The sequence below is a fragment of the Frankliniella occidentalis genome, unplaced genomic scaffold (genome assembly GCF_000697945.3).
Source record: "Frankliniella occidentalis isolate FOCC.00 unplaced genomic scaffold, Focc_3.1 Scaffold629, whole genome shotgun sequence".
Taxonomy (NCBI): Eukaryota; Metazoa; Arthropoda; class Insecta; order Thysanoptera; family Thripidae; genus Frankliniella; species Frankliniella occidentalis.
Genome location: NW_026267744.1, coordinates 1 through 11003, shown reverse-complemented (window position 1 = coordinate 11003; position 11003 = coordinate 1). Strand labels below are relative to the sequence as shown.

General features: G+C 58.4%; 2 protein-coding genes across 2 annotated transcripts in view; both read right to left on the bottom strand.

Annotated features, from left to right (window-relative positions):
* Positions 1-3326, bottom strand: part of LOC113206482 (rab11 family-interacting protein 4) — a gene marked incomplete at its 5' end in the record, with an annotated part of 53029 nt that extends 49703 nt beyond the window's left edge. The window contains 4 exon segments of the mRNA XM_052275455.1: positions 238-282; positions 361-441; positions 591-683; positions 3125-3326. Of these exon segments, the coding sequence (XP_052131415.1) occupies positions 238-282; positions 361-441; positions 591-683; positions 3125-3315 (410 nt within the window).
* A 2211-nt stretch (positions 3327-5537) lies between these two features.
* On the bottom strand, positions 5538-7664 carry LOC113206481 (zinc finger protein 26-like). Its single transcript, XM_052275458.1, has one exon. It carries the CDS (start codon positions 7408-7410, stop codon positions 5872-5874), a length of 1539 nt encoding a protein of 512 aa, XP_052131418.1. The 5' UTR covers positions 7411-7664; the 3' UTR covers positions 5538-5871.
* Positions 7665-11003: the final 3339 nt, after the last annotated feature.

The following is an 11003-nucleotide window of genomic DNA, read 5'->3' as shown; positions in this document are numbered from 1 at the left end:
GGGGGGGCACTCTGGGGGAGGGCCGTCCTGAAATCGCTCTGTACACGGACTCGTCTGAAGCCAACTGCACGGCGGCGCAGCCGGGCGCAGCCTGCCGCAAGGCTACCGTCTGACCCACTACCCTTTCCACTCCGCGGACCCATCTCTATCGCTCTTTCGCACTCGCCCCCCCCCTCTCTCTTTTTCTCGCACACACACATGCACAGCTCAGCACAGAGGTAGGGTAGTGATACTCACTGCCTGAAGGAGCCCCATCTCCGGTTGGGTAGGCTGTCCGGGTTGCTGAGGGGACAAAACAGAGAGAGTCACTACAACGTCACACTTTAGGGTCGCGGCTCGAGAGGCAAGTCTGGTCCTCACCTGGTCGGCGGCCTCCGCAGGCTCGTCCTCAGCCAGGTGCTCCTCCTGAGGCCTCCGTTCGGCGGGCTCCGGGTCGCGTCACTACAAGCATAAAATCAATAATACACGTGCAACGTAAGCGTTGCAGTCACGGCAATAACAAAAGAGAAGACGGCCAACAACCACACAAAAGCAAACAACACCTGCTCACAGAGCCCCATAAAATAAAAAGTGCAGGAATAACAACGTACCCGTGAAGGCGCCTCTGGACGGGCGAGTCGGGGTCCACCTCGCCCTCCCCGTAGCACTCGTAACTCTCGCCGTCGGACATACTGGAGCAGCGGCTGCAACAGAAACAAGACGCGGGTCATCGCGGTGGTCACGTCGGTCACGGCCGCGCACCGGGGTCGACGGCCAGCCCGCGAGCGGCCCACGCGTGTCGCAACGCAACAGACAGGTGAGCGCCCCGCGCGGGCGACTCCAATTTGGAAGAATTTGAACGAAAAGTAAGTGGCTTTGCGGCAATTTGGAGCGCGAGCACTGAGTGCAAGCAGGGTGGCCCATATACCACCGGCCGCGCGGCGGACACACGCGGGACACGACGCGGACCATCTTGCAAAACTCGCCCGTGGCCTCTGCGCTGCGCGGCTGCGGCGCGTGTCAAATGTCACACTCTCTCACGAGATCAACTCTACTTTTTTCTGCTCTTGCGCCTGTCTTTTTGTTTATCATTTCACTCCGCGGGGCCTGGCGCCGCCGCCGCCGCTGCTGCTTTAGTAGTTTTCTGCGGCGCATTCCAGGTCTCCGGCTGTTGCGCCAGGTCTATATGGCAGGCAGGCCAGGTAGGCTGCCGGCGCTCTCAGCACAGCCCCCCGCGCGCGGCTTTACGATACAAAGCCCGGGCTTCATACGCCTGGCACCTGCCAGCCCGCGGCACGCGAGGCGGAGCGTGGCGTCGCCGCGGGACCCGGAGTACACATATCGGCAGCGCACTCGGGCCGCGGCGCGGCGCGTCTGTCTGTCCGTCTGTCTGTCAGCTTTAGTAAACATTCCCACGATAATAATACACCCGCGTGGAACGGGCTGCACCTACGCCTGCCTGTCAGGCAACATCTGTAACACCCGTGCCGAGGGGGTTGCTTGGGGATCCTCCAGAAAGTACGTCTGTCATTCGCCGTTGCGAACCTGCCAAATACAGCACTTATAATGTAAGCAAGCTCTCAGAGCGCCTGATAGGTAGGCAACATCTTGTCCACAGTGCATACGTGTACTGTGGAGTGGCCTACCCCGAGTCTCGCAGGCGCCGAGCTTCCAAAAATTTGCCGAATTTGCTGAGTGACGAATGAATCTGAGAAAAACGGACGTACTTTCTGAACGATCCCTTAGTATGCAGGTGCAGCCTGCTCCACACAGATGTGTTCGTGACTTTCGCGGCGACTCTGCGGCTGAGCAACAGGCAGGCGAGCAGCCTCCCTGTTCCAGCAGGGCCGGAGCCAAAGGATGCCCACCCCAGGCGAAGTGTAACGCAAACCAACTTCCATTTGTCATCGGCCGTTAGCGCGCAGAGCTCGCCGCTGCTGCTGCTGCCTCGGGCCTACCCGGCGGCGACGGCGGTGCGGCGGGCGCAGCAGCCGCGAGCGGGAGCGGACGCCTCGGGAACAAAAGGGTGAATAAAGGAGGGAAAAAATGGAAGCCGATCCATCACCCCGCGGCCCGGGCCGGGATGCATATTGCAGACGTTTGGCGTGGCGTGGCGTAGCGGGGCGCATCTCCAGGCGCTCCGGCCGAGCTACTGGCTGCTGCTACTTCTTTCGCCTGCTTGAAGGGACATTTATCGCCATTTCCTGGCGCGCGGTTACCAAAGCAGGGGAGCGTTGTTATTCGCACCGGCGGTTACACAAAGGGCCGCGACGCCACCTCCCCCATCCCCCTTCTCCGATAGGCTCCGGTCGGTGCTATAACGGTACACCCCCCCCCCCACCCCGACAAATCATCATCCACTCCAAATGTTATTACTACTCCACTCCTGCGACGAATCGGTCGGAGAGCCGTGCAGCCGTGGCCATAACTGAATAGGTGAGGTGCCTCGTCCGCGACCCGCGCCCAAGGAAGGATCGACAGTGAAATTTCAGTGGATGTCTCGACAGCATGAAACATAGTGCAAAATCTCGTCTGGCAACGGAAGGACGATGAACTCAGAACTCGCTCTGAGGACCGGAAACTCAAAGTCAGTGTTAGAAACTTTCATGTATACGCCAGCCCCCGTTTCCTCTCCATATGTGCAAGTGCAGGAGGTTACAAAAAAAGCTAAGGCTAAATTGCAGACCGTTTTCTTTTGACACCGGTGCCAGTGGCCATTGCATTTTATACTTTCCAACAGCGAATGTCCCACATAGGACTCGAGATATTCAGAGTGTCCTGCTTGGTCTGCCGCGCTCCCGCTTAGCAATAACTCTTGAAAGGACGTGGAAAAACTCTTCCTCCCACCTGGACCCTTCTGATTTCGCTTTGAAATACCCACACCTTCCTCGGGTGGGTCGGGTTCCTCGTTGTCTAAACGCGGACGTCTCTCTAGCCCCGGCAGCAAGAAGGAACCGCAAAGCCACGCCACGCCATACGCCACCACGGCGACGCCCTCTGGCATCTCGCGCGCGGCGAAAACCCTATACACGAGGAAATGTAATTCACACCGCAATCAGCGAGCGTTGACTTTCTACTCGCGTCGCGTCGGGCGGGCGCCGGGCCTGGCCGGCGCGGGCGGGCGGGGGAGGAGTCCGTTACGTACCTGTTGTTGCCCTTGTCCGTGGACGTGGAGCCGCCCAGGGCGGAGTCCGTGTCGAGGGGCGGCTCGTCCTGGTCCGCCGTCAGCACGAAGCTGGGCGCGGCCGGGGCCTGGGGGCCGGCCTGCTGGGCGGCGACCTGGGGCCCGGCCCGGGAGACGGAGGCCGCCATGGAGGCCACGCTGGGAGCCATCATGGCCCCGCCGTCTGCAACACACGAGAAACGCCGGCACGTGAGAGCTCTGCAGGGGGGCGACAAAGTAATGCAAGAGTACAATTCGATGAGCCGCCGCGTCGCGGATCATTAGAACTTCATCGGCAGGAGCTCCGCCAGAGGGAGGCCACCGACACCGGCGCCGGGGTCAAGGGTGCCGGCGCGCGCGGGGGGTCAGTCATTGTTGGGCAAGGAGGGTGCTGTTGCAGCAAGAGGCGTGCGGCTGCGCACCGCCAGGGAGGCTGTGGGCTCAGGTGGTGGGGGAGAGCAGCGAAGGGTACTTAACTAGGAATTACACATTTGATTTAGTTTTCCAATTTGGATTTTTTTCTGATTTTTTCTATTTTTTTGTTTTAAATCTTTGTGTCTTTATTTTCGTTTTGATTTTTTCCTTATTATTTTTTGGAGGGTGTACTCTGATCTTTTCGAGTATAAAGTCCCTACCCCCTCTATGAGCACCCGCCCCGCCAGCCCTCCCCACGCCGTACTGGTAGGCGTACACCACGCCACCACGCCGCTCCCCCATTTCCGGCTCATTGTAGGTGAACACGGCTAATGTCTCCGTCCGCGGGCCGCAGACGGCGCAGAGTCACGACCCGCGCCCCGCCAGGCACCGCGGGCACCACCGCCGGGCACCGCCGGGCACCGGGGGTCTTATGTCATCATGCTAATGCAGCCGCCACCCTATTAGGGTCGCCGAGCGCCGAGCGCGGGGGAAGGGCTACTAATTAGAGGCGAGGAAATGTCAAGAGGAGACGCGGACGTTAGAGCCGCGCATCGCCATCGCCGGTGGCCACACCACACACAGAGGATGCTGCTGCTGCTAAGGCTGGACACCTGGAACAAGACTCCCGGTTGACTGACCACGGATATGGGGTTCCACTCCAACCGCGGCCACACATGCATGGTGATGGCGTGCTGCTAATGGACTCTCTAGGTTGGACTCTTCTAGACAACAAACTGTGAGGACGGAGTCACAGGCGCGAGCCTGGCCGGGCGCCTCTCCGTGCGGCTGGAGTCCTCCACGCGGGCGCTACTGCTGCTAGACCCGCCGCCGCCGTATGGGTGCTGCTGGGTCGTTCTGTCGTTCTTGAAGGTGCTAAAGTCCGCCGCCACTTGAGCGTTCGGTGGCTGTAGCAGCGGGGCTGGGGCCCCTCCTGTCGCCTGGTGGCGGCCGCGCCGCACCGCGCGCCAGCACGATGGGCGGCCTACCATCCCGGCGCCGTGCTGCTACGCTTGCACGCTCGCTCTCCTCCATTCCCCTCCCCATCCAGCGCCGACGACTGCGGTCTCCCCTTCCCCGACGTTTCAATCCGCTCGCAGCGGCGGCGCGTCCTCCACGGGCCGCGCGCGGCGCGGTCTGGTCTTCCCCGTGCCACTGCCGTGTACAGCGTACACTGCGCGAAGCGGGACAGAAAAGGAACATACAGTGCCAGGCGACGTTGGCACAACACAGGCCCCCCGTCTCCGCGCCAAGGCGTTCCGCGCTCCGTATTCCGCCGACACTGTCGCAGCGCCGCAGACCTCTCTTTGAGTTTGAGTCCGTGCTCTGGCGGGCGTATTCTGTATTCCGCTGAGACTGCCACCAGACCTCTCCTTGTGTCCGCACGCTCTGGAGGGACGACACCGAGGCACCTGGAGACCCCTGAAGCCTGGACGATGAAGAGCAGGAGAAGTGAGACCGCTAGGGTCGCCTGACCTGCTGCTGCGCTGCTATGTGATCGTTGACCGGTTCCCTGGAGTTTCGGCGATGCCCGCGGGTCTCATAACGCGTCGTGACGTAAGGAATGAGCAGCTGGATGAGGACCCCCCCCCCTCCTGTATTCTATGATTAAAAAGACCGTCCCAAACTGCGCAGTTCGGGGCGCGACAGACAGACCCATCACATCGCCGGGCGGAAGAAAGCCGCCCGGGTGAGGGAGGGGCAAGGTGACGCGCAGCATCGCGTCGCGGCGGCGCCGGACCTGGCACGGGCTGGCACCGCGCGGCACCGCGACCAGCCCGCGACCTACGACAACCAACGTTTATGCGCTGGGTTCGGCCGAGATGCTGAGATTCTCTCTTTCTCTCTCTCTCTCTCTCTCTCTCTCTCTCTCTCTCTCTCTCTCTCTCTCTCTCTCGTACTCGTGTCATTTATTCTCTCTCACCACTCACCCCCCCCTCCCTTTCTCTTCGCGTTCAACTCATCAAAATGTTTGCAATTCCTACGGTTAACCAGCAGTAAGCACTGCTTGACGGTTTCTGTCAAAATGAATAAGCAATGAAAAAAAAATTAAAACCTGTACACCACACATGTGTTTGCTTATTATTATATTTTTTTATTGTCGAAGCTAGAAAGAATGTTTTCATCTCTCTTGGTCTCTGGACACAATTTAAAGCTAAAAGTGAATCCATCATTAGATAATTAAAACCCAAAGCCGATGAAGCAATTTAATTCAAATTCTTCGCATTGCATTACAAAGCCACGCACGTTTCAGCAGAAAACTTTAACTTGACATCTTTTTCTTGTGATGCCGTCAAATAATCTGGCCTATACAGTCACTTGTCAGACGACTCCCTGCCTGTGTGAGTTTTCATGTGAATCCGCATATTGCCACTCAAGGCGAATTTCCGTTGACACACAGTGCACTCGAATGGCTTTTCGCCAGTGTGTATTCGCAAATGTTTTCGCAGATCATTAGATGCAGTAAACCTCCTGTGGCACACGGTGCACTCGAATGGCTTTTCACCGGAATGGGTTTGGAGGTGTTGCTTCAGATTGCAACTAACAGAGAACTTCTTATCGCACACGTTACACGCGTACGGCTTTTCTCCTGTATGGGTTCGCATGTGATATCGCCGTTGGCCGGACTCACAAAAGGCCTTGTCACATTCACTGCATTTATATGGCTTTTCGCCAGTGTGAGTTCTCATGTGCTTCCGCAAATTGCTATTAGAGGAGAATTTCCGTTCACACACAGGACACTCAAATGGCATCTCGCCCGTGTGAGTTCGCAAGTGGGTCTGCAGCGAACCCATTAAAGCAAACCATTTGTGACACACAGAGCACTCGTAAGGTTTCTCGCCTGAATGGGTTACCATATGACTCTTAACCGAAGATGACGTAGAAAACATCCTGTGACACACGAGGCACTCGTGTGGTTTATCACCCACGTGGATTCGCAAATGTAGCCGCAGGCTGCTACTTTGACTGAAAGCCTTTTGGCAAACGGTGCATTTGAACGGCTTTTCTCCTGTATGGGTCCGCTGATGCACTACCAATAATTGAAGCGAAGAAAATTTTGAGTCACATTCGCTGCACTTGAATGCCTTCTCGTCCGAATGCGTGCGCACATGCGCACGCAAACCAGCACTTTGCGAGAACTTCTTTCGGCATACACTACACTCGTATGGCTTTTCCCCTGTGTGTGTTCGCATGTGAACTCGGAGAGAGTGCGGCGCTGTAAACTTCCTGTGACACACGACACACTCGTGTGGCTTTTCGCCGGTATGCGTTCGCAAATGTATCTGTAAACCAGTACTTGAATAGTACTGCTTGTGGCACACAGTGCACTCCAGCGGCTCTCTTTCTGTGTCGTGGACTTGCACATGCCTCCGTAAATCTTTAGAAGAATCGAACCTCTTGAGACACGTGGTGCACTCGAATGGCTTTTCTCCTGTATGCGTTCGGCGCATATGTCCCCGCAGAGAGTCACCATTACTAAACGTCTTTTGGCAAACGGCGCACTCGATGGCCTTCTCGCCCGTGTCGTGAGTTCGCATATGCTTTCGCAGATAGTCATCTTGACCGAACGTCTTCTGGCATACGGTGCACTCGTATGGCTTCTCGCCCGTGTGAGTTCGCATATGCGTCCGCAAATTGACACCTTGATTGAACGTCTTCTGGCACACGGCGCACTCGAATGGCTTCTCGCCCGTGTGAGTTCGCATATGCGTCCGCAAATTGACACCTTGATTGAACGTCTTCTGGCACACGGTGCACTCGAATGGCTTCTCGCCCGTGTGCGTCCTCGTGTGGATCAAGAGCTTTCCCTGAGACGGGAACGTCTTCTCGCAAATGAAGCACCTCGCAGGCATTGTCGTGCTTGGTAAACGCGGCGGAGACGGACGCTACAAGCCTGGCGAACAAAAAGAACAGTCGTTTTAGACACATCAAACTGCGCCAGGGCGGAACTAGAGAGGTGGATATTCCAGGGCCCAAAGGACACGGGGCAGGTCACGACAAAATATTACCCCACTCCACACTCCCACCACACCAGTTTTCATACGATGAAAATCTCATTTTAGAACAAAACTGTCATCGTACTTCTAACTTATCCACCACATTTTCTTGTACACGCACTGTTTCTGTTTTTTGCCACCCCGCTTTGTACACCAGACAACCTGGGCCCCACGGGCCCACGGGGTGTTCGTTAAAGTGACGCAATGGCAAAGACAGTCAGGGAACTGGGCAGCAGACGTCACCACCACAACCACACCGCGAGGAAGTGGGAAAGGGGCGTGGCAAGGTGGGGGGAAGGGGGTCCCCCGCAACCACTTTCACGCTTACAGGAGGGGACCTCGTGTTTCCGAATTACCTAGCCGGGCCGGCCGGCGGGGGTCGGGTCCGCCTGGGGCAGGCTAATTGGCTGCAGCAGCACGGCCAGGACACGGCCAGGACACGGACAGACCGCGGCCAGCGCGGAGGAGACGAGCGGCTCCCACGGCGGCCGCGGCGGACGCAGAGCGGCGCGCGGTGCGGTGCGTTCCGGTGCGTTCTCATCGCATCGCATTCCGGAGGGCGAGGGGTAGCGCCGCAGACGCATCGCTATTTGCCGGAGTCCGGGCCGGGGCCGGGCCGGCCCACCACCACCGTGGGACTGCGGCCGCGAGCACAAGCCTGGAATCCAACAGCACCAGCAACAGCAACAGCAGCTGTCGTGTACACTCCGGCGCTCTGGCCCCTCCCGCTCCACCGCGCCGTCAACGACCCCAGCTGCTATATGAGGAAGTTGCCCAATAAGAGGAACAAAAAGAAGGTAGCACTGAGGAGGTGGCGTGGCGTAGCGCCGTCCCTAAACAAAGCAGAACGCCGGTGACGCCGGCGACCATACTGTGTCTTATCGCAAGTGAATGTGTGATCATAAATCAAGTTTTGTAGAATTTGTAAAGAAAAATTGGGTCCGTATTAGACCGGCGTAGCAACATGGTGTCGAAAAGTGCTTCTGCAAAGTTTGGCTTCGGAAAAGTAAGTTTATACAATCTTCTAAACCGTCCCGGTGTCGTTGTTTAGGTTAGTGTACGGACATATTACATTGGTACAGTTTTAACTCAATGATAATGACTCAACTGTGGTAATAAACTTTGGTATAGGTGGTACCAATGTGCTAGATCCATAGGCCCGTTCTAAACTGATTGAAATCTAACGACACGCATCCTAACCTCTGCTAGACTGTCGCTCATCTTCTGCCTTGTTTAGGGACGGCGCTACGCCACGCCACCTGCTCAGTGCTACCTTCTTCTTGTTCCTCTTATCGGGCAACTTCCTCATACGCGAGGCGGCGCCGCGGCACACTACTGTATGGCTGCGCGGTGCACAGCTCCTCCCACGAGGCCGAGGCCGGGTCAGGTGTGTGCGGTGGGGGGCAGGGACAGCCCCCGTCCCCACAGCGGCCAGCGGCCGAGGCCGTGGCGCAGGGGAGGGCTTCAGCAGGGGAAGCCTCAGGGTCTGGTGGGACCCCGAGTCAACGTCAACGTCGGCCACGTGGCCGTTTAGCGAGGCGCGAGTCCGGCCACAGCGCGGAGCGCGGGGAGCGACATCAACACCGTGATAGAAGTGTCGTACCCGGTTGTACCGCAGGCGGTACCAGGCCGCGCCGGGTCGCAGCAACAACTGGAAGTTGAAAGTGCAAAAGCACCAGACGGGGGGAGGGGCAAGGGGAGGGGGCGGGGTGTCTACAGCGCACCTGCCGCCTCCGCGGGGAGTGTTCACCCCGCCACACCACACCGCGCCACGCCACGTCACCGCAGCGCTCGGGCTAAAGTCATTACCCGTGAAAACGAAAGGCAAAGCAAAGGCGCGAGGTACCCGGCGGTGGCAGCCGAGCAGCCGAGCAGCCGCGGCGGCGCGAACGAAACCCCGCCTCCTCGCTCACCCCCTTGTCGACCACCCAGCGGGAACCCGCGACAGGCCCGGCACTGGAGCACCTAGCGTGAGGCTCGCCGCCTGGGCGTACCGCCACAGCGAGTACACACACACACACATTAGCGATACAATTCGAATCAGGTTGAACTCGCGACCCACCCGTTCTCGACGTCTGCGTGCTGCTCTCCTCCACGGCGACCCGCGGTGCCGCTGCAGTGTGGGCGAGACAGAGGATTGGGGGAGGGGGGCGGGGCTATCAGCAGTACATGAAGCGAGATGTGGGTCGCACTCGCGGCTGTTTGCACGGGCGTGTTGCCTAGGAGGAGGTGCGGAGAAGTAGGAGAAGCAGGCCGCCACCACCCGGTAAATAGACCGACGCGTTCAGCGTAACCCGAGCCCCTCCCCCGCGGGTCGCGAGACGACGGGTATACGATCCAAACGAGGTCGCCGATACGCGCCCCCATGTCGACCGGCGGGGTCCCCGACGACGCGCGGCACGCCATACGCCATGCCGCGCCGCCGCCGCGCCACCGCGCCGCGGTTTGGTCGAAGGACACCGAGTGTTGCCGGGGCGTCGCGGGGCGCACCGCAAAAGTGGCCCCACGTACCTGTGCGGCGGGCGGGGGGAAGGGCTCCGCCTCGACTGCCTCTTTGTGGCCCCTGCACGCGACCTTCCGTGGCCTGGCCCTTCCTCCACCCCGCGTGGGCCCTACAGGCGAAAGGGTTTCCATACGTGCCAATTCCAAGCGGCAGCCCCGGCCCGGCGCGGGTTCAGACAGACCACAACCACACACGCGCAACTAGACCGCGGTATCCGCATCCCTTGCCCCTTTTGCTTGCAGTGCCAGTTTCTCAAATATATATTTTTTTTGTCGGTTCGTTTTTCGTTTGGTTTTTCACTCCACCCACCCATACTGTGTGGTCAACCGCAACGAATCGGGAACGCGTTGGGGAGGGCCTAAGCGGCGGCCGGACAACGGGCCTAACGTTATCACGGCGTGACATTCGCTGTTTGTCTCACCTGGTCACCGCTGGTCACCAGCGGCCAGGCGTGGCGCGCCAGTTTCCATCGTGTTTTCTTTTTTTCGAGGTGTTGTTAATGTTGACGAGTTTATGTCGTCATGCAGCTGGCTGCTACTTTTGTATTCATTTGCGAAATACACACACCATAACATCCAAGTCTTAACAGTAAAAGCGAGAGCTCCATATCCAATAAGCCAGAGCTGAGGTTTCCCAACAGCCGGCCTATTTCGTTTCTCACGCAAAAATGCTGTTTCTAAAACCAAGAAATGTTAAGTCCTCCATCGATGGCGCCATGGCGCCAAATACAAACGACAGTGGAGAAATGGTGTAGCACAAATTAGAATACACAACTAGCTACAAATTGAACAGTCACTATCGTAGCGGAGGGCACTTGCCCAGCAGGCGATCGTTCCGCTGGACGACATGCAAATAACGCATTGCTTCACTCTTGACTCCACGGTGTGCCGCGCCCCCGCCACGCCCCGTGGGAAAGGGCCCGGGGGCGAGGGTCTGGAGGGGGGGG

Excerpts from the sequence above, each read along its gene's own strand:
- LOC113206481 (XM_052275458.1), bottom strand. The coding sequence starts at position 7,410 with ATGCCTGCGAGGTGCTTCATTTGCGAGAAGACGTTCCCGTCTCAGGGA.